The sequence below is a fragment of the Botryllus schlosseri genome, chromosome 6 (genome assembly GCF_051294905.1).
Source record: "Botryllus schlosseri isolate E-star chromosome 6, Bs_hap1, whole genome shotgun sequence".
NCBI classification, from domain to species: domain Eukaryota; kingdom Metazoa; phylum Chordata; class Ascidiacea; order Stolidobranchia; family Styelidae; genus Botryllus; species Botryllus schlosseri.
Window position 1 is genome coordinate 10,821,919 of NC_137241.1, and position 23,415 is coordinate 10,845,333.

Consider the following 23,415-nt stretch of genomic DNA (forward strand, 5'->3'; position numbering starts at 1 on the left):
GGTAATTGACTTCCACTTTCTCATTTCCTAATACCAACACATCCGCTGAGCAGCATTTATTAGCAGTGTAATTCACTGCTTTCAATGTAGAAATATAAAAGAACACGCTGGAGAATAGCCTACAGCTTAAGTTTTTGACTCGGCCCGCCAACGTATTTTCGGCTTATCATTTAACCCGCGGAGAAAAATAATTGCAGACCCTTGGTATAGTACAGTGGTTCTCAAACTGGGGGCGTGAAAGCATCTGAAAGGGGGGGTTCGAATGTGCGGTCAACTGAAAAAATTCTCCAGAAAACATATCTCACTGCTCGAATCTATTCAGATACTAGTATACAAGTACATGGATCCATTGCGCCCAGCGCCCCAGCCCTGTTGATGAACTCGGTGGTACAATAATAACAATGGAAAAAGTCGGCTGACCGTGACGACCTGGGTCTGGCTAAGGTAAAAAATGTAGCAAACTGTGCAAAACTAAGCAACTCGGCATTTCAGCGCGTTCGTTCTTATAAATATTGTTATGGATGTCAAAGTGCAGGAATATGTTACTCTGAAGGTGAGTATAAACCTTATACTTGAATCTTGTCGGTGGGATTAAGGCCATCTACAGCGCCGGTGGCGTACAGTACGCATATCCAGGTACAGCAGTTTTGACATTGATTTTTTTTTCTGTTTTAATGTGTACGGCTAGGTACCATACGAGATACTGAACAAGCGATTTCGATCCGCTCAAAAAACGATCGATAGAGAATTCCACGGCGTCGCAGGAGCTCTCACTGACTTGGAAAGATGTATCGAATCCGGTGATGCAACTGCTGGGTCGGTGGTTTCATTATTAGATGGAGTTGTTGCGAAGCTTACCAACATGAAGAGGAAGGTGAGGGTGCTGACGATATTTGAGTGACTTGAACAAATATATATTGCTTTGAAAGTATCCAAATACGCTATATTTTGGTGCATGTTCAGTTTTCATTTGTATTACTATTTGCACAAGTTCATTTCACGCTCCTAAAATCAGTTCATCTTAGCAGTCGAGATATAAGAGATAAGAATGTGATTTTATCAAATTTTCCACACAAGATATTCAAATCTAATGATAAACCATTTTCGTGTAGGCTGGTGATGCAATTGAGCTTGAAGAAAGCAGTGCCAGACTTTGTAAGAGAAGAGTTGAACACTTGAAAGTGAGTATCTTGAATGAAATTTCTTATATTGCCTACAATCTATTTGCTGGCATTAATAATGGTTAATGCGAGAAATCCAAAAACACAACTTCCAGGATATGATTCCTAGTTTGTGCCTCGGGCCTGACACAAGCTTGAATAACTATTACTTCTTTTAGCATATTTAATAGCCTATATATATATAATGTGAGAATTGTGACATTGACGCTGAAGATTATGAATTAATTTGTGGTTTCTGGTACAGAACTTGACAATTTTTCGTAATAGAATTATAATAATATATTACGAGTTTCGTTGATTAAGATTAGGCTATGTGTGGTGGATAGCTTTCTACATACCCAACTGACTATAACTTAGCCTTCTAAATTTCACTGTGTTTATATGTTTGGAATATATAGGACATGTATGTATGAGAGAGTTGTATTTGACATTCTTGACTATAACCTTGTAGAAAGTTGAGATTTTCAAAATCCCTAGTTCTGTACATTACGGTATATAGGCTGTAGATGAAATATTTCTGGGCTACGTTTATTGCCTTACTTTTCTAGGAACATGCAAACTCATCACCTGAAGCTGTCGCCCAGTGGAAGAAAACAAGGTTTGACAGGATGGTTGTCGATCACTTGCTACGTTCTGGATTTTATAACAGTGCGCTAAATCTTGCCAAAGAATCGAACATAGAGGTGAAAATCCCACTAGGAGACTATACTTTCGCGTACTCATGTCATACGTTAGAAACCCTGAGAGTTGAGGCAAATGACCCCATTACTTGCTCTCCCAATGCCACGACACAGAGGTTCAGGAGGTACTTTTGTCAATAGTCATGGCGACTGGTCACAAGCAAGACATTTGCAACACAGCCTGCTGTGAACCTGATTAAATTCATTCACAAACCACAATTGAACCGCCAGTCTGACTTTTGGACATGCTTATAATAATGCTGTGTTAGTCTGTACGGTGTACATGTAGACATGCGGCATGTAACAGTGTTACATTTTACATCCGTTTAAAAGAGAACTCACTCAAGGTAGATTTACTACGAAATTCATTGCACAGTAGTAGAGTGGCAAAGTCAAACTGTTTAACCGAATATATACCAGATTTAATTGTTTGAAGCACTGATTTGTAGCTTCGATTTGATGTTTATTTGGTGGGTTTTATTCTCCAGACTAGTCTGTTTGGACCATCTGTCATTGTGTCTTGTGAATACAAAAGTTTCAGATCATTATTTATGCTGTAAAATGTCTTGAAATGTCATTGCTCGGATGGGTAAATGCACTTCTCCTTATGATACGCACATTACCTGTTGATATGTCATCATCCTCGTTCTAACTTGGTTTGACTACCTCTTCAGGATCTGGTCAATATCGATGTGTTTGTCACTGCTTGGGAAGTGGAGCAAGCCCTCGACAATTATGACAGTACAAGATGCCTCGCGTGGTGTCACGACAACCGATCGAGACTTAGAAAGCTTAAAAGCAATCTTGAGTTTAGTCTCCGTCTTCAAGAATTTGTGGAACATGTCCGATGCAACCAACGAGTGGAAGCCATCAGGTAACGTTGTGCGTAGATATTCTGAAAAACCGCACTGCACCATAAACATCTTTGGTGGAACCAAGTCTTCTTTTCTCATTATTCGAAGACTCGACTTATGCTCAACCCTGATTTCGACTCGAGAATTAAAAGATGATTTTATAGAGTACCGGTACCACATTTCTACGGCTCTTATACCTAAAATTATTCTCGTTAATTAGAATTATTGTTTCTATGCTTTCCGATGTCGGGAGATTTGAAGCAACTGGACGTACTGCAGCATCCAAAACTTGTAGCACAAAGACACACAAGTTTGTGGGGATGTCATTTCAATGAGATAGTGAACGGCCTGCAACGTCACAACAATATTTTGACATACATATGGCAAGAAACGCAGACTTATTTTTGATGCATTGTAACTAGCATTATTTTCTTATGGATGTATAAAAGACAGTCTTACATATTTGAACATTCCAAGTCAAACGTCCAGCTTTGCGTCATAATCAGTAGTGCTCTAATACTCCACTAGACCCAAAATCTGATACTCTTCGGAATTGAATCAATCGAATACTCGCATTGCACTCAGCCTCAGAGTCACAAAAATATTTCACTCTTCACTCTCATTCGGTAACTCGAATCTAAGTCAGACACTCCTGCCATGGCTCCAAAAAATTTCAATTCGCGACTTTTGACTCCATGTCTCGAGTCAGTCTTGAACTCAAGGCATGTTTCTTACTAACTCACTGTTCTTCATTTTTTTTCTTAACCAAAACACTTGATACGGGTTGATTTCCAATTTCTGTTTTCCACCTTCCATCCTTGCTTCATTTCACAGACACGCCAGGAAATACTTTGCTCTTGCGGAAGGCGCTCAGTTGGATGAAGTGAAACAGGTAAACTTAGCCTAAAGCAGGGGTTTTCAGCCTCACTTTGATCGTGGCCCATTTTCTGTTTTTAGAATGTTCTTTGGCCCACCTCTTATCCGAGAGTCATAGTCCTGTTCAATGTGCGGTAATCGCCGGCGTCGATATGCCTTTTTCTCCGAAACATGCGCATTTTTCTGTTACTATTAATAATATTTAAAACTAGACCGCGATGAACATTTTCAATTGAATAAATCTCATAGAAACGACAAACGAAATAATTTTTGGGCCCCTTCGAGCTCCTTTGCAACTGGGGGTTTAGTAGATCTTAAAACTCTTGTGTACATTCTGGCTTTCCACTGACCCACTCGCGTCGCGAAACCCAGTGATCTATTACCCGCATCCACTGTTTGATTGGAGTTTTAGTTCCACTACGGTATGGTGGTGGATAATATAATAATTCTGGGCCAGCTTCACATAATTCTCTTACATTATGTACAATGATTTCAAGGAAGGATGTTTTAGACCTGCTCCAAGATTGATGTGCTGGGCTAAATTCTCAATCCATTATGATTCGTTGCGGTGGTGCCCTATAATACTTCCACAAGAAGTTGATAATTGTTAATAAATTGCAATTACGGGTATTTTATGTTACAATAATACAACCTGCCGAAGTACCGTACATCTACGACAAATACACTTCAGTCCAAGTTTAATTCACACCCTTTTCAACGGCATACGACTTGTGACCTCGTCGGAATACTTGGTCACTTCAGCATTGACTTTCAGTTATTATATAATCGAAAATATTTTCGTTGCTGTTAGTCGTAGGTTGTCATAGCCGGGGCCACGAAACCTGCAATTTCCCCTTCCCATTTTTGACTTGTACATTGTGACTCCATACGTGCCACTACGTGTCATCAGAGTGGGATGAAAAGCTTTATGTAGCCTACGTATAATTCGATAATATTAATATATTTTTGAGCAAATAGCATAACAAATATAACTAAACTTTCACCAATTCTACAATTTTCCAAATAACTATGTGGCCTACCTAAAATGCTCCTGTGGCCCACAGTTTGAGAACCCCTGGCCTAAAATTATATCATTTCAACAATTTAGCTGCAGTATTGAAAATAACGACATTCTCCTCTACCGGTGTCGTGAAAACGAAATTTGAATGGCATAGGGACAGACTTGCAGGGACATACTGGTACTACCAATCTAATTAGTTGACGGTCAACGAACTACTGTTTTTAGTAATACTAGTTCTAGTTGTCGATTTTTAAAATTGGGTTAGTTCCAGTTCTTGTTGTGAATTGAAGAAAATGATTGCTGAACTAGAAAACATGAGTCGTCGTTTGGAGTAAATTGTAATACCGTTTTCTGTTTGGTGATGTTGTTGCAGCTATTGCTAGCTCTGAGTCATCACTACTAATAGTTGCATAGCCTGGGAGTGGGGTTTGGTTGTCAAAAATCCTCCAATTTCGAACTTGAAACCCGATGCTTTTTTAGTGCCGATTTCATCTCCCAACATTTTTTAGCTCATTTGCAATTCCGTAATTCGTATTTTCAGTTATTAGTTAGTTGCAAATTTTTAAATTATTAAATATCGATACTTTGAGTTGTGAATTTTGAAAGTCTAGTAGTTTGTACACTTCGGAATAGGGAGTAGGGACTAGTTGCACTGTAATTGAATAGCACATTGATCATTTTTTCATGTATCAATTGCGACGGTGTCGTTCACCCGTTTTAGGTAATGGGTCTTCTGGCTTTCCCAACCGATACCCACGTATCTCCGTACAAAGATCTTTTGTCGCAATCGCGGTGGCAAGAATTGAAGGAGCAGTTTCGCTACGAAAACTATCGACTTTACCAGTTAAGCGACGTATCGGTCTTCAAGCTCACTCTACAATCGGGATTATCTGGATTGAAAACGCAGTATCCTTTTTCAAAAATACCCTGTTTAATAGATTGACGTGCCGTGCATCTATCACCAAAATGATCGATTGTTCGTAATGAGGATTGATTTGCATGTATTAAATTGATGTTGGAAGACCAGCTAAGGACCTCTGCTGGGACTAGATACTCCCAAGTGATTCCCTTTGCTAGTTGTATTTTAGCAATTTACCTTTGCGGTGATTGTCAAAGTAGTAAAGCATCTACATTTTCAGATATGTTGTAAAACGTAATTTGATCGGATATATTGATTTCTTCAATGAGCTTCATTTTCTCCTGTGATTCACAGTAAGGCCTATGTATCCACATTGATTAGATCTGAATAGCATCACCTGTTGCGCTAAGGCAGGGGTTATGAACTTTGTATTAGCATGTATCCTAATTTTTTTCCGGGTATTTACGTGAACCCTGTAGCCGCAAAATTTGGAAAGTTGATGACTAAAAAGGTCATCGGTGAGCACTGAAAGTATGACAAAATAAGGACAGATCTTATAAATATGGACAATCCAATGTGGTTTTATAGTGTTACTTTCAACCTTGACCTTTCATGGATTGCTTAAAAGTAGTCTGTGAACACCAGGATAAGAACTCCTGTACTACGGGCTGATGGCCTGGGACCTATTGTCACAAATTGCTTCATAAACGCCCTTTGGTAACCTACAATTGACTGGTACTAGTGCAGGAAGCATTAGTAAACAGTGGCAATTTTGATGGCATCCATCGTGAGGATTACTGTGATCAAGCTGTTCGATGACTGTATGAATGTGTTATGCTTTCCTAACTCATACTATTATCAGCCAATGTTACCGAGATGTAACAAAAAACCCAGACTGCCCAGTTTGCAGTTCCACTTTCAACAAACTCGCAGAATCTTTACCTTACGCTCACTGTACACATTCAAGGCTGATCTGCGGAATTACAGGTGAATGGTAAACGTTGTAATGCCCTGTGTCCCGCTAAAATGCGTCTTGCAATAGGCGAAGTCATGAATGAGAACAATCCGCCCATGATGCTGCCGAATGGTCATGTCTATGGAGAAATGGTAGGTTACATTGATATTCTCGGGTGGTCAGTAACGATGTTCTTTCAATTTTTGGAATACTCAAGCAGGTTTGCCTAATTCCCGCTACTTACTAAATATGTTACGTTTTTGGACTACCTACACATTAACTTAGCTACTCACTTTTTACATTTTGGGCACTTTCATGAGTGGAATTGTCATATCCATTGAGCAAAATATCCCTCCCCCTATCTCGGTGACTGAATAGTGAATATATTGTTGGATATTGCATCTGATTGTGGGGCCTCTTATCATAGGCTTACCATACGTCCTCTTTTTTGACTTTTTTGAAAGTGTCCTCGGAGGACGCCCTTTTGTCCTCTTTTTTGAGATTTTGTCCTCTTTTTTGAAAATTTAGGTCAGATTTAGAGGAAATTGCGAGTGATATGCCGCAAATTAGCGCAGAAGTGAAGCTCCGGCGGGTATTTCGGAGGGAAAAGTGGTGATTTCAGCTCTGAGCGAAAAGAAGACCTTTTTTTTTTAGTCATCCACCTAGCAATGTGGAGTGAAAAACGTGTTTTTGAGCTCTGAGCGGAAGTGATGACCTTTTTTTTTTTTTTTTTTTTTTTAGTCAACCGATCATGAAGCGGGTGAAATTTACCTGTTTTTGAGAATTCTTCTCCAGTTTTGCTTGTCTCAAATTTCTGAAAAAGTGTCCTCTTTTTTCATTTCCGAAATATGGTAAGCCTATCTTATCATATTGCGTCAGTTGCAAAGATGCCACTTACTATTTCAAAGGTAACCACCTCCGAATACCTGTTGTAGTATGCCAGTGCCAGATATACTTTTTGAAGCTATTTACTTGAGTATTTTTGGACCTTCATTTGCGACTTCCACTTGAAGTAGTTTTGGCATGTCTTGGAAAACTATACTTGTAATTTAGTATAAATTCACTAGATTACTTCTACTTCCACCTAAGTTCCAACGCTTGGAACTTTGACTATCTCTGTTAGAAATATTCGAAACTTTTGTATATCTCAAAATTGTGTTCTAGGGATTACGGCTCATCGCCAAAAACGGAACAATTTGCTGTCCCAGGACAAAGGAGGAGGTCCCTCAGAGCAGTGTAGAGAAAGTGTATGTCATGTGAATCTGGCACGTTTTGATCCAATATGCGCAAAGAGTTCCTTCTGTTTTTGGCGTCCGTATCAATGGTGACGGTGTGGGTTCCTCGTCACCCGTCCATGCACGCCTCCGAAGCTGTATGCGGGCGAGGGTATAGTGGTAAAACTTGAGGTGGTGGTGTGTTTTCGGAAAGTGGCGCCACAGTGTGGAGACATAACATCAAAGCTGTAGCAAGAATGCCCGAAATTCCTGCTTTCGCACATTATTGTCAATGCTTCCGGCAGCAGTGGATTTGCGTTTTCAGCCAATTGACGGTAGTGAAGATATAATGTATCCAAATGATGCTTCAAATAGAATTTTTAATTGCTCTTACTCTTTGAAATAAACTTCCATTGCGTTCTTATACTGTATTCCATGTGTATTGAATTTGGAATTTAATGAATTGAGAACCAACAACGAAAAGTTGAGTCGCTTGGGTGGTTAGACACGATATATCAGTATCCACAGATCTACATCTGTTAGTTTATTAACTAAGTGGCAAGTGGTGGGCCCGACACGTCCGCTCGCAATTCCGATTCGTAGCTTTAGCTCGAGTATTGTCGACGACCCAAACAGCAACTGGTTTCCACGAATTCTTTTCACGATCAGTTCTTGACTTTGGATCCAACATCACCGGGAGAAGTGAACTTGCCTCTGCGAAAAGAGGTGGAGTCGTAAGTCAGGTCTTGGTGATAATAGGAGACGAATGTCGTGATTGTTATGGGAGATCTCGAAAACCTTTTGGATTTTCGAATATAATTTGAACAGTCTGGCAACCGGCATGAGGTTCACAAGTCGGTATATGTCATAATAGTTGTCAATAAAACTGATCCTGATCTCAATGTAGCAACACACGACTTTACTGACCGGGCACTTGTACGAACAAGATTTCTGTCAATTGCCTCCTTGCTGCCAGGGGAGAGAAATATCGGTCGAGGTCGAGAATTCGAATTTTCGATTCGGACTAAGAGCACGGACTCGTCTTCAGTGTACGAAGAGTCCAAGAAGCTATCCAGCGGGTGCGAGCTTGACAAGACATGACCTGCGCTTAGAATATGGCGCAAATCAGCGATATTTCAGATTAGGTAAGGAAAGTTGTTACCGTCGATGTCATCGTCTGATAACTCCAAGTCTGACTGACCGTAATGGGTGACTATCCTTTCGGCTACATCTTCAATGCTTTCGTGTTTGTTCTCTGGCTGTGGCATCCACGGACTACTACTTTTCCGAACGCTAACCTATACCAAATAATGATATTTTCCAAAGGGTGCTGTTGTATATCATACAGTCCCCGCGTTTACGTTTTCCCAGTGTTGAGAATTCGATATATTTCTCGGCGAATCCTCTATTATTGTTCTCTTATAGCTGCTCGGCGGCGTAATAATATCGCACTTCGGACCGGGCGGAGACTGAAACCTCCCCGTGTTTTGGCCAGCGCGTACTGCTCCAGGTCGGCTAAACATCAGCCACGGACAGAACCACCTTTCGGGCGATTTTATCGGGCTCAATCGCCAACCATTGCCTGAAAAACGACGAACCATGTCGCCCATGTAGGCTATGTATTAGAAGACGATGATGGATGTTACTATTCTTAGCTCCGTTGCCGCTAGATTTTCGTGAGTAAGTGTTTCGTCTTTCATAAACTCTGCGTGAATGGAAACGATAAGTCTGTCATGGAATTTCTATGAGATTACAAGAAGGTATAAGCAACCTAGGCAATGTGTCTGCAGGAACCATTGTAGAAGTAGGCGTCGAACTTCGTCGCATAACTTTGGCCCTGGCTGCAAAAGTTGATGTGCGGCATTAATGTAGATGTAGGCCTAGTTATATCTAGTAGACTACAGTAGTCAAAAAGGGTGCAAAAAGCACAATGTGAGTACATCGTCTGAAGTTGACGTTGCTATTGGCCTAACACAGTGGTTTCCAACCTGTGGTACGCGCGCGTACCACTAGTGGTACGCGAAGGTCTTCCAGGTGGTACGCAGGTAGATTCTGTTTTTTTTGACCGAAGAGAGTTATTAGTTCTGGTGGGGTTAACTTTAGGTTTTTTGAAGCCGTCCTCGTCGTGGGTAGGGACAATCCCACCAATGACGGCCTACGTCAGGGAATTTGTGCGGCCGTGGACACGTAATTCAATTACTATGTGTTGGCGGCCGTCAACATGAAATATGAATTTACGAATTGACTCCCGATTTCTTGATAGATTTTATTAACCTTGGCATTTTCTTCGCGCTGGGCGCGATTTAATGCGTCTTCATTTTTCGATTTTAAGTGGGGCCCTTCGCGATAAGAGCCCCACATTTCAGATTCGAAGAGTAGAGGGAAATGATGCGCCCTATATGTAAATGCCAACTCGGAATCGTGTACACCTTACCATACCGACAATCCTGATGCGAGGTTAAGAAATAACAGCATGCAACAAAGTGACAAATAACAATTGGCCCACCCGAAGATGAACAATTGGCCCACCCCAAGATGCATCATCATTTATAACTTGACCTAAATTTTCGAAAACACCCCCTCCATCAACCCTACCGGTGAATATGACCACATCCATGGGGTGAGACAGGATAAATGTTTTATAGTAATATGTAAAACTACTAAAATTAATCACAAAATTCAATAGTGAATCTTTAAAAAAATTCGCGCTTGGCGCGGCAATGCCTGCAGTCCATAACATCACCAGTGACCACTCGCGATTTGGGTGGGTATAGCAAGCCTATATGATTAAATAGATTAGTCCGGAGTTCACCAGTTAACCTATAAGTCAATTACGACTATGCCCGGGAATGCGGCCGTGGGCTACATGAATAGTTGACATGCGGCCGTGAATGGCAAAAAGGTTGGCCACCCCTAGCCTACGTGGAAGGGAATTAGTCGTAAAGCATTGGGATTCTTACCTAAGCAAATTTTGTTTTAATATATTTGACCACAAGAATTCCAAATGGATCCGCCACAGAAATCATATACTGCAGCTTAAAATGGGCGGTTTATTTTCTGTCTTGCCGCCTTCGACAGCTCAACGCGGTGGAAACATTTTTGACCGCCTTCGGCGCGCGTAACTTATGTAGGTGGTACGCGAGCATTGCATAAATCCTCGAAATGGTACGCGGGTGGAAAAAGGTTGGGAACCACTGGCCTAACAAGTAAATTCTCCTTAATCCGGGAATGTTTATCATGGACGATTAACGGCTATCTGTAAAACCAACTTACGACTAGAATCATCTTCACAAGTTTCCGGTATTGTCACCTAAAAACAACAATATGATAATGACCCGCGGGAAGGTAAGAAAACAAAACAAACAAACCCCATAGGATTGGCAATTATTTTTGTCGCAGTCATCCGCTACGTCTTTCAGTTTCTGCAAACAATCGCAAGGACCGTCGCATGGAACATCCCAGTGCAAATCTGAAATGATTCGTCTCATCTCCTTACGTTCACGTGTTTAGGTTTATATTAGTTAAGTGCGTATAGCATACTGCTAGAGATCTCTTCATCCGTTAGTCCGGTTTCTCTACCTAATTGATTGATGCAGAGCTTCAAGTATTGTATGTACTGTACAGCTTCCGACAATATGATTTGCTGCAAACAATCACGACATGATAAAAAGTTGGATAGGACTAAACGTTAGCTCGCGGCTCGCGCTAACCTTTGATTTCGATTTGTCGGCGGAATTCGATGAGGGCAAAATGTCTGACAACTGCCCGACTCCAGCAAGCATTTGCTGGTATTGACTTCTGAGAATTGTGATCACAGAAATTTTGAAGCAACTGGATTCTTAAAGCACTATATTTGGCATTACTGTACCTTTGCTTCAGTCGGTTAACCTCTTCTGGTGTTGGATGGCCGCTGCCCTTAGCGCGTTCTTCACTCATGGTTATATAGTTCTAAAACGTAGCGTATATGAAACAACGAAGAAGAGACGGTTTTCTATTTCTCGCAAGTCGCTCGCGATCTACAAGGCCCATGTACTTTCTCACAACTTTGTGACTGCACAATGCACAAATTCTTAATAATACACATATGTTCATGCATTCTGTTAGGACATAATATAAAAACAGTAGTTGATGACACCGTTGTTTGGTATGGTTATGGTTGGTCGTTATCCTACTACAAATTTCACGTTTCCATCAGTCACGTTTCACGTTCCATCTTGCCACGACAAACCATTTGATCTGTATGGGTTGGGAAACAACGAAGAACCGCCGTATGAGGTTGAGGTCTTCGTCCGTAAAATACATCATTACACGTGTGGAGTAAGATGTTGGCGTGACGCTAAATTGGGGTTTGATGAGCCTCAGCGACGAAGAGCTTCAAGAACGATAACTGTAAAGCGGAAACACCGTAAAGCAAATTGGCGTCAACTCCCGGGCCAGCCTAGTGCAGGGGTCGGGAACCTATGGCTCTTTTGGCTCTTTGACAAATTTTGATTTTCGTCCTTAATTTATCTATATTGCAGCAACTTGTTAGTAAATTTTAATGGCGACGACAAGAATTATTCTCGTGGCTGCATAAACAATGTCTTTTAGAGGTCAAAACAGATTTAGGTGCGCGGACCCCTTTACAAAATCGTCAAATTTCAAATGCTGTCGCGCCGGCGACCAATATCAGTCGCAAATTCGATGTACCCGACATCGCGCGCCTCAAAATCTGGGATTGCACGATCGGTTGATTTTTCAAAGAGAATGACAGACTAGGCTGCACCTGTATGGTAATGCAGTTTTCAAATAGGCTACACAGTGACGTGCGGTCCAATGAGGCAGGTGAGGCAGTGTTCCTTAAGAAGGAACAAATCACCTGGTATTGATACCCTTTCCACATCACTCCTACAACACTTAACACCCATTTTATCAAATCCACTTTGTCTTTTTTTCAACTTCATGATTGCTAACGGCATGTTTCCTACCCACCTAAAACAAGCAAAGGTTATACCGATCCATAAAAGGGGATCAAAGAATTCTGTTGGGAACCATACAGACCTATCTCTGTGCTGAATTGTATAGCTATTGTATACGAAAAATTGCTTTACCAGAGAATTTTAGACTTTTCTAAAAAACATTCTCTAATAACCAGCAGCCAATTTGGATTTACAGCCAACATGAATACTACTCATGCACTCTTAGATATGACAAGAAAAATCTACTAAGCCAATGATGATAATCAACCATCTTGCTGCATCTTTCTCGATATAAAAAAGGCATTCGACTCTGTAAATCATACTGTTCTAATCAAAAAACTTTCTTTATGTGGCATCCGAGGTACTGCCCTTGACCTAATAACTGACTGCCTACAGCAGGGGTCGGCAATCTTTTGCTAGTCGCGGGCCAAATTTCGGATGTACAACCTTTTGGCGGGCCGGATTTTTTCTTAGTACTATATTTTACGCTCACTTCGGTATATTATCCTACATTGCTGCAATCTCAATCATACCAATCCGAAGACACATGTATTTACACTTCAACGACACAGAGTAATTGTGACAATTGACGCAGCTTGCTTTTTGTAAGGTTTTCAACTTCTGGTAACAAGTCAGATGAAACAAGAATCAGACCCTATTCAAAATGGACGTCCGAAATACGTGATCTTAGCTTGCTCTTCGTGAATTTCATTGTTCAAAACTATTGTTCACGTGCGTTCGTGCTTCCAAAAATCGATGCAATTTCTTTTGCATTACTGGTCAAGCTGGGATAAAGATCAATTTCAAGAGCGTATACTCTTTGTCAAAGTGATGCAGCGATATGCTCTTTGTATGAAATTTGTCATTCAATTCAACTGCATCGCATTTCAGAAAGGCTTATTTGAAATTCTCAGGCAATGGTATTGGCGTCCACATTAAACAGAGTACTGAATAGTCAGAATTCATTTTGTAGAGAAGGAATGTCGGAAAAGCGGGTGAATATTCAGTACGGTAGTTAAATTTCGTATCACAGTTACAAATGTAGTGTTGGTACCAGAGTTGGATCAATTACAGTATTTCAGTTCAATTACAATTACAATTACAATTACTTTCATGCATGTTTCAATTACATTACAATTACAATTACTCCATGCTAAAAATATCAAATTACAATTACAATTACAATTACTCCTTGCATGCTTCAATTACATTACAATTACAATTACAATTGCTGCTGTTGAACATGTAATTGAATAATCATAAATTCAACCGTGCTCCTTGACAACCGTAGCGTCGTATTTAACAACAATTCAAGTCTAGTTCAGATTGTGTAGTAATAAATGCGTTCATATGCGTACATACTACATGGTATGCTATGTAAGATGTCATTGTGACGTAATATAAGCGTGTTTTGTATGCTCGGTAATTATGGCTCACGTAATTGGAAATGTAAAATGTTATTTACCTAATTTCCTATGGGTTAGGATTAAGGATAGGGTGCAGTATGTCGTTGAAAAGTATTATACTATATGCACGTGTGGGATTTGCGTATATAGTATATAATTAAAGAAATAATATTATTTTTATCGAGGGACGTAGGAATTAGGATGAGGAGTAAAAACAAAACCGTGCTTTGTCAGATAAGACGTTATATAATATCCAGTGGTCTGGTTAGTTAGCCAGACGAAGTAACGATGCAGCATCGTGATCTGAAAACGTATTGTAGACTGCCAACCCACGGATAGATGCGTAAGATGTGAGTCACGGATGAATGCACCGACAAACGTACTGCACAGCTGGCTAAAAGCAGCAAACTTTGTAGTCCTAGAGCTGGCGATTAATGCGTCCAAATTTGATGCATCTGGTCTTTATCGTAAGCTATTGATGTACTAATTCCGAAAATACAAAATAAAATCTCGTCAGGGCAATGTAACTGCTCCAAAATAGCCGTTTAAGGCCGACTGTTCTGAAAAGTGAGAGCGCTGCAGCAGCATGACCACAACAATTACCAATTACGCCCAGCGATTGTTCAGAACAATGCCGATTCCCAGACTTTCACGACTATTTTGGGATGGTACCATTGCCTGAAAATATACTTTTATTGCGGAATCAGAGCGACACTAGCTTTCGATTAGGACCATTGATATGAAATTTCGACGCTTGGATCGCCAGCTATGGGACTATCAATTCTGCTGCTTTTAGCCGGCTCAGCAGTTCGCTTCTCGGCGTATTCAATCGTGAGTCACGTGTTGCGAATCCATCCGTTGGTTAGTAATCTAAAAATTGTATACAATGGCAGCCGAGGCCAGCATAGCGGTAAAAATAAAAATAAACTTCGCCCGCAAGGGCGCAGTCAAGGGCTTCCGCGAATGGATCCACCAAATTCCTTGTCGACATAGAGAATGCATTATAATTCAATTCTTTTATGTTGTGCTTGTCAGGTCTCAATAGCAACTTAATGTAATTGAAATTGTAATTGAGCAAAATTTTTGTCAAATTACAATTACAATTACAATTACACAAAATAAAAATGCTTAATTACAATTAAATTACAATTACATTGAAAAATGTAATTATCTACATTCAATTACAATTACAAATTACAATTGATCCAACTCTGGTTGGTACTAGGTTTTCTCTCCTCCAGTATAGGAAAGTGAGCATAACTTTCTTTGTACTGTTGACATTTCCAGAGTCACAGATTTGTTTTGAATGCGCCTCAACATCTCATGTATGTAGTTGTTTTTCCCCTGAAGTTGCAAGTTCAATTTGTTCAGATGTGTCGTTAAGTGTACCAGGAAAGCAAGATGAGATGCGCATTTTCGATTACAAGATTATGAGTCGGCGATATTTGTATTTTCGAGGAAAGTTGCTATTTCATTTCTCATTTCATACACTCGTGTAAGCATAGCTGCTCGACTCAATGAGCGAACATGACAGATATAGGCCTACATGACATCGCCATATTGATTCTCTGCTTCTAGTAATATCTGGCGTAACTGATTCAGTTGATGGGACAAAAATCATATTAACAGTTTTCACCATTGTGGCCAAAACACTATTCAGGTTTTTTGTCTTGGCACACAATGCCTTCTGGAAAATCAAACTATAGACAGGCTAACTAACATACGGAGGCTAGTTATCTATAATTGAATAGTTTGAGATTCCGTCATTCCGTCTGAGATGCTCAAAGCGTTTTTTGAAGCAAAGGAAGAACACCTTTATTGTCACACCCCGTTAGAGTGATTAACTCTTTAAAAAAGTATGGAACACCTTCGGTTGCGAGATACACCCGATTGATAAGCACTGATCCAATCTAGTCTATCTCCATCTCCTACTTCAACCACTTTCGTTTTATGGCGTAACATTAGACTAATACGATGTAGGCTACTATTATATCGTAGCAATGCCGCATTTTTTTCATGCAGCGCTGATGCACTGCAGATTGAAACTCATTATGAAGCGGCGGGCCGTATTCTTGTGATAACTAATTATTATGACGCGGGCCGGACGATTTCGCTTGGCGGGCCGGATCCGGCCCGCGGGCCGTAGGTTGCCGACCCTTGACCTACAGGATCGTACACAGAGAGTCTATATGTCAATGGAACCTTCTCTGGTGAAAGAGTCTTGACTAGGGATGGTGTGAACCTCTGAAAGGTTCTGGTTCGTGTGAACGCGAACCTTTTCGAAAGGTTCTGTGTGAACGCAAACGTGAACCTCATGACGTCACGTGACGTCATATTGCTAATTTCAACCCTTCATTTCAATTATGTAATTGCCTACATTATGTATGTATATGTATTGTACAATATATGTACTGTACAGTGTACACGATACCTAGCGACGACTCGGGCCACATAATGGCACAGTGCTGAAGTAGGCTACATATTGACGTTTTAAACGTCGCCAAATGTATCAAATGAGGCAATCAAATGATATATTAATTCCATAAAATCAAGATCTTCCGTCGCTTTGCCAACAATTTCGACGAGGACTTGCCAGGGAATATTAGCTTACGCCTCATCAACGGTCTCGGCCAGACCGAACAATGTATTCGGCGCCTGAGTATTGCTACATGGATATTGAGCAGAGTGTAAAACGGGTTTCTATACTTGCTACCGATATTACCACACTATCGATAGTGGCGAGATAGCGCAGTGGTATAATCCGCGGATGCAACACCAATGGGTGCGGGTTCGAGTCCGACCGAGGTCGACTTCCGAACTCCGATACCTAACTGTTGGAGGTTTACCTAGGCTCCTCCTCGCCACCTCATCCGCGTCAGCGGTGTCTTACAAAAGCCCAGAGGTGGGCCGTGCTATAAATCGACAGATACGGAAAATAAGAGGAATATCGGCCTGGTGTAAATGATCATAGTAGTCAACAAACACCATGAATACCCCAAAACAAACAAACAAAACCACACTATCAAGTTATAGAACAGTAGGCAACACTAGGCTTACCATATTTTGGAAATGTAAAAAGAGGACACTTTTTCAGAAATTTCAGACATGCAAAACTGGAGAAAAATTCTCAAAAACTGGTATATTGTTCCCACTTCGTGATCGGTTGACTAAAAAAAAAAAGGTCATCACTTCCGCTCAAATCTCAAAATAACGTTTTACTCTCTACATTGCCAGGTGGATGACTAAAAAAAAAGGTCTTCTTTTCGCTCAGGACTTAAATCACCACTTTTCCCTCCGAAATACCCGCCGGAGCGCCACTGCGCTAATTTACAGCATATCACTCGCGATTTCCTCTAAATATTACCTAAATTTTCAAAAATGAGGACAAAATCTCAAAAAAGAGGACGAAAGGGCGTCCTCCGAGGACACTTTCAAAAAAGTCAAAAAAGAGGACAAATCCTCTTAAAAGAGGACGTATGGTAAGCCTAGGCAACACCCCAATCGCACGGATTTGGGATTTGGTGTTTATGATACAGTTTACATATGAAATCACGATTGACCCCGTACGCCTGCTAGACTTTTACATCAGAAAACGATATCAATCTCATTGATTGGTTTAATAAGCATCATTCGCTGACTACATGCAGTGTATTTCGCTCTTGACATAGGCGCCGAGTTACGGGGTGGCGGCCACCCCATACAAAATGCTTAAACGCCCGCCGTCTGTGCTGTCAATTAGCGAGTCTGTGATTATCGCGTAAATGCTAACTGTTTACTCTTAACCGATACGCGCGCGACTAATTGTATACGCAGCTTAAACTAGGGCGTAACGGCCACATAAATTGCAATCCGTGATTAGTAATCATGCAATCGAAGCGACCTCGTTTACGACGTCGATTTCGACTCGCGTGCTCTGAGAAACACCAGCTCTCTCTACAGGACGAGCGAATTCACGTTATACTTCTCTCAATTAAATTGTATTTGCACGCATATTCGTTTACAAAGTAATTCTTGAGTTAGGATCGTGATAGCCTAGGACAGTTGTTTGTGTATGCCTGCGAATTGAAAGTCATTCCTGCGCTAAGTGCGCATATTCAATTGCAAAGAATTGTCGCGATGTCAGACTCGGAACTCCATTGTGCCATACGCAAGTTGAGGAATTACTGATTAGATGCGCGTTTTCTCGTTTACTATCATCTCTAGGTTACTAATTCTTGTCTGCTTTACACACTCGTATTCCCTCTAAGACACTTATATAAGTGTTTGATCTGTTATTGACACTGTGCAGTGCATTGTGCAGTGCACGGCGTTGAACTATATGTTGTCAAATATTGATGCAACAAGAGATGGCGGAAATTGTGAATTTATTCGATTAGTTTGAGCGGGAACCTTTTAAATTCCAATAAAATTAATTGCTGGACGGACTCTATCGGGCACAACTATGTCGCGGATCGAATTTCGAACCATCGGGATTTGTATTTCTATTGAAAAGGTTGCGGCATGCGCAGCCATAACGCTCCTGCAGCAATGACACCTATGGATAATTAAAATCGCACCATTTCACGATCAAATTCGACTGGCTGATCGGGACTTGCGTCTGCCGTAGATCCCGGCTGAATAACCAGCGCGTTGTCGGTATTAAAACCCTAGGTGCGTAGCCAGTGAGTTTCTCATTTAAAACTAGAAATCCGGTCCTTTTCAAATGCCAATTCACTAATTCGTATTATCGATGCTGCGTACTGAAAAATAACTAGAATCATTTGTATGCGAAATGGGTCATCCATGTCTCATTGTTACTATCATAGGCTTACCATATTTTGGATATCTAAAAAAGGACACTTTTTCAGAAATTTGAGACTTGCAAAACCGGAGAAGAATTCTCAAAAACCGGTGAATTTTTCCCACTTTGTGATCGGTTGACTAAAAAAATTTAAAAAAATAAAAAAAAGTCATATTTTCCGCTCAGAGCTCAAAATACCGTTTTACTTCCCGCATTGCTAGGTGGATGACTAGGAAAAAAAGGTCATCTTTCCGCCCAGACCTAAAATAACCGTTTTTCACTCCGAAATACCCGCCGGAGCGTCAGTTCTGTGCTAATTTACGGCATATCACTCGCAATTTGCTCTTAAACTGACCTAAATTTTCAAAAAAGAGGACAATAGGGCGTCCTCCGAGGACACTTTCAAAAAAGTCAAAAAAGAGGACAAATCCTCTTAAAAGAGGACGTATGGTAACCCTATACTATCAGCGGTGGCATGATTTAGCGCCTCCGCATGCTGGCCTACTACCGTCTGCAGAATCAGTTTCGCCAAACAGTAACAATCTCTGAGTGCAATATTGTTAGTGTCTATGTATCTTTTTGATTAAAACTCATGCCCGCGTCTGAACAAATTGTGCTCGTTGTCATTGCCGAATCTGGGTATTTAGATGTGACTAGCGCACCCTGTAATTGTAATTATTGAAAGTTTGCGGCATGTCTGCAATTTCGTTATCGGCGCAACCTTGCCGGTCGATTGTAGCCTACAGTTCGATAAAATTGATCACTACCATGTATTTCGCACAGCGTACTGATGCTGATTTCAGCAAACTGACGATCCTTACAAATTCGACCTCATCGCTAGAAACGTAGATTTCATCGCGCGCTCTGAGAAACAACATCTCCTATCGCGATTTGACGACCAAATATACGTTCACCTTCTACAAATTAAAGTGCATTATTTGCATCGATGAGGGACGCAAGCCGCGTTTAAAATATTTTGTGATACATATTCTCGCAGCGCAGAGTTGAACAGTGTTTTATTGTGTGTGCCTGCTAGTTGGAATTTATTCCAGTGCCCATAATATTAATCCAATTATGCTTTGCGAACGTAAATCGGGAAATGCAGCAATGCAGTCAAAATCGACGTTTTAATCAGCAACCAATTGTCGCGATGTGAGCTACTTAATACGATGTAAAAATCCATTGCGTTGGCGGTAAGGGATAATTACCGATTGGCCGCGCGCGTTTGTAATCATCATTCTTGCCTGTCTTTCGTGTTAAGAATTGTCGCGCCGTGTTACTGCTCAGTCCAGCGACGAATGCCGAGTGCCCGACAATTAATGACCTAATTCCGCAATCATCTCAGCGGGAGATCGCGTCGCGTTGCACTGTGTGATGCGATATGCGTGCACAGAATAATGTCGCTAATTGGCCCGCGTAACACTGATAACACGGCTTGTTGAATTGCAACTGAATATTATAGCGTCAGAATGGTCATTTCAAAAGGAAGGGGTTTTGCGTTTCAAAAGGTGGGGGTTTCGACACCCCCTGGCTACGCGCCTGCCGCCACCCCATGCAAAAATAAAAGTCGGCGCCTATGGCTCTTGATGTTATGTGATTGCGGTTTAAGCTCACAGCAAAGAGTCACTAAATATTCACAGACGGAAAGCTGGATATTTCGAGCAAACTTTGCAACAACGGAAGTAAAATTTCTCAGATTGTCAAGGTATACATGTGCTTGTTTAGTCGATAGTCGATTGCTTATGCTGCCAGCGCCATGCATAGAGTGGCCCGCAGTTGCAATGCAATAAATTTAAACCAAAGATGCTATAATAAAGGGAAAATTGCAATATATGAAAAAGGTTCACATGTGCGTAGAACCTACCAAGGTTCTGTTGTGAACGCGAACCTCAAAATTTCCGAGGTTCACACACAGAACGCGAACGTGAACCTCGCGTTCACACCATCCCTAGTCTTGACTTGTGGTGTACCTCAGGGGTCTGTCCTTGGACCCCTCTTGTTTCTGTTATACCTTAATGACCTTGCAGGGGCTTCTAAATTGAACTGTACATTATTTGCAGACGATGCTTGCTTCACAGCTAGTGCAAATTCCACTACCGATCTCCGTTTGCTGCTCAATAAGGAACTACCGAAAATTTGTAACTGGATGACGCAACAAACTTACAGTAAACCCTAAAAAAACTCAAATTATCCTCTTCGACCGATCACGAAGCGATTCTAGCAAGGAGTTTTCTGTTACCATTTCCAACAGCGAGATCAAACCAGTAGAATCTGTAAAATATTTGGGAGTTATGATGGACCTCAGACTGTCATGGAAACCTAATATTGATGCTCCCTGTACCAAACTGTGCTGTGGGTGTCTTATGTATAGATTGAGAAAACTAATGCCTTGTCACGTTCTGCGGCTATAGTATACTTTGCTATGTTCCATAGTCATATATGCAATATGCAATTTGTGTATGGGGTTCCGCATGTAAATCCTATCTTAGACCCCTAGAAGTTTTGCAAAACCATGCTGTTAGAGCCATCTGTGGATCTGTGGATTAAAATATTGAAGTGGTGAGAGAAAATGATTTTCACCACAGCTGCTAATATATGCTTGAATCGTCTCGTGCAAGGCACAAAAGGCACAGACACAAGCAGGGTTTCAATCAAGTCACAATTAAGGTTCCAAGTCCCAAGTCAATCTTATTTATGGATTATGGTTTTGAATCCAGTCCAGTTGAGTCGATTTCAATTCACTACCGAGTCAATTTCAAGTCCAAGTCATCACTGTTCAATGTTCATTATCGAGTTCAAGTCAGGTTCAACTCACCCTTTCGAAACGATCTTGGCCCCTTGGGTGATATCGAAGGCCTCCCATTCATAATATACTAAATTTTCTGATTCTAAACATGTTTATTCGAACAAATATAGAACAGTTTCTGTGCCTATTTTTCAAGTATCGCTCCTGACACGCGAGACTCTGCTTCAAGTCTCATATAGACCGTCTCAAGTTATATGTCATACGCAATGACTCGAGCAGCCTATACAAGTCGAGTTTATACACAAAGAGATTCAAGTCGAGTCAAGTCATTTTACATTTTTCATTAATATTACTCGAGTTAAGCGGAGTCAACGAAAAATTGCAACTCGAGTTCGACTCAGAATGGATGGGCTGATGATGAGGTCGACCGCCGAACGTAAATATGCTGCACAACGATCAGTGGTAGCTTTTGGGGTGGGCGAGGTGGGCGGTCGCCCAGGCCCCCCTGGTCGAAGCCCCCCTCTTTGGTTTAAGCCAGTGGCGGCTCGTGACAATATCGGGTGGTGCGGCAGGGGTGCACGCGATTTTAATTGTCAAAATGACGTTCCAATAGTGTATTCCTACGTGAAAATGTGATTTCGTGGTGGTCACATACAGTTTGTATGGAGTATAGACATAAGGCATGGTTAACTAGGCTTATGTATTCAAATTATTCGAAAGAAAATATTAAGTACAGGAGTTGATACCTGCATATTTTAACGTTAGTATCAGTAGGCCTATTGCGCGCGGCGTGATTTCATAGTTGCAAAATGTTCAATGACGAGTTCATTGAAATCCCAGAACGACAGCGTAAAAAATCGTGGTTCTTAACCCATACTAACCCGCGGAACAATTGTACTATTCTGCAAGCCTTCGCGGAACCCCAAATATTTGCGACTCATAAAAGCAAAAATTTACTGAAGCGCAATTGACTTGAGCTTGGAACATGGAAATGCGGAAAACGTCGAAAAAGCCTTGCTGAAATCTCAGCCTTAGACCATTTAGATTCGGTGAAATTCGCAATGTTACAGTCACACTAAGTCAAAAATTAATCTTAAATTGTACTAACTCCCCTACCTCCCACAGACCGGCATTATGAATCGAACTACAAACGTAATTATTTTGGATTAGGATTGGTAGATTCCATACGAGTTCGAGTGTCGCAGTTGCCGCAAAGCGCAAACCGTAAAAACTCGATACGTTCAAAATGTCGACGCTTGTCAAACGTATCATACATCCGATTCGAGACGACTGCTAATTTGCAGCGAGTCAACACAGAAAGCGATAAACAATGTCTAGCTAGAGAGGTCGACGGTTAGCATCAAAATACAACAAACAACATTGTACTGTTCACTTGTCACTTTGTCAGGCGATCTGAAATGGAATGTCACTCGTATGATGAATGCTGAGTACAGCCAGCCCTTCTATATTATATGCACGTTTTGCGAGTTTGCTGTACTCTCATTATTGCGTAGGCAGCGAACACGTTCTACTCGGAATAATTGTGGCTAGGACAGGAATGCTGGATAGTACCGTGCAGCTGTAGCATCCTATATTATGCGGTAACTTCAGCACATACACGTAACGAAGCAGATATCGGTTGATGTCAATATATTTGTAGACACGAATCAGGGCATGATTATAATTAATATTCGACTATCGTTCAGTAGATGTGGTAGCATATATGTTTATCTGTATGGTATTATATCGAAGTAAACAGGCGAGGGAACGAGAGGGTGACCTTGAAGGATGGTAAATATGACCAAAGCCATGTGATTAGAATGAACAATTGGGTTGTGTAAATTATATTCGCCATGACGTTGCAAGTGAATATGACGTCACAACC

The 23,415-nt window shown here is 41.0% G+C and overlaps 2 protein-coding genes across 4 annotated transcripts; one reads left to right on the forward strand and one right to left on the reverse strand.

The window, feature by feature from the left end:
- The first annotated feature begins 395 nt into the window (after window positions 1-395).
- LOC145440906 (E3 ubiquitin-protein transferase MAEA-like) lies at window positions 396-8,064 on the forward strand. Its single transcript, XM_080318678.1, has 10 exons — window positions 396-553; window positions 689-874; window positions 1,113-1,181; window positions 1,730-1,864; window positions 2,536-2,735; window positions 3,550-3,607; window positions 5,334-5,518; window positions 6,334-6,458; window positions 6,514-6,578; window positions 7,591-8,064. The coding sequence occupies exons 1-10, from the start codon at window positions 518-520 to the stop codon at window positions 7,684-7,686; spliced, it is 1,155 nt and encodes a 384-aa protein (XP_080174804.1). The 5' UTR covers window positions 396-517; the 3' UTR covers window positions 7,687-8,064.
- On the reverse strand, window positions 8,054-12,045 carry LOC145440907 (uncharacterized). 3 transcript variants are annotated; one of them, XR_013915649.1, is made up of 11 exons: window positions 11,509-12,045; window positions 11,351-11,438; window positions 11,181-11,283; window positions 11,009-11,109; window positions 10,914-10,950; window positions 9,412-9,481; window positions 9,287-9,345; window positions 9,002-9,222; window positions 8,803-8,938; window positions 8,568-8,747; window positions 8,054-8,354 (listed from the first exon to the last, which is right to left on the reverse strand). XR_013915649.1 is itself a non-coding variant. In XM_080318679.1 (11 exons), the coding sequence occupies exons 1-11, from the start codon at window positions 11,574-11,576 to the stop codon at window positions 8,306-8,308; spliced, it is 1,107 nt and encodes a 368-aa protein (XP_080174805.1). In that variant the 5' UTR covers window positions 11,577-11,703; the 3' UTR covers window positions 8,054-8,305. The 3 variants fall into 3 exon arrangements, 2 of the variants coding, with proteins under 2 accessions (XP_080174805.1, XP_080174806.1); XM_080318679.1 differs by having other exon boundaries at window positions 8,568-8,742; window positions 11,509-11,703; XM_080318680.1 differs by lacking the exons at window positions 9,287-9,345; window positions 9,412-9,481 and having other exon boundaries at window positions 8,568-8,742; window positions 11,509-11,703.
- Between the last annotated feature and the right edge of the window lie 11,370 nt (window positions 12,046-23,415).

Bases quoted from the DNA above. Each gene is read 5' to 3' on its own strand.
- LOC145440907 (XM_080318679.1), bottom strand. From the start codon at position 11,576: ATGAGTGAAGAACGCGCTAAGGGCAGCGGCCATCCAACACCAGAAGAG. The intron at 11,284-11,350 runs GTTAGCGCGAGC...GATTGTTTGCAG, and splicing joins CCGACAAATCGAAATCAAAG to CAAATCATATTGTCGGAAGC. The intron at 10,951-11,008 runs GTTTGTTTGTTT...TGTTGTTTTTAG, and splicing joins ATAATTGCCAATCCTATGGG to GTGACAATACCGGAAACTTG.
- LOC145440906 (XM_080318678.1), top strand. From the start codon at position 518: ATGGATGTCAAAGTGCAGGAATATGTTACTCTGAAG. The intron at 875-1,112 runs GTGAGGGTGCTG...ATTTTCGTGTAG, and splicing joins TTACCAACATGAAGAGGAAG to GCTGGTGATGCAATTGAGCT. The intron at 5,519-6,333 runs GTATCCTTTTTC...TACTATTATCAG, and splicing joins TTATCTGGATTGAAAACGCA to CCAATGTTACCGAGATGTAA.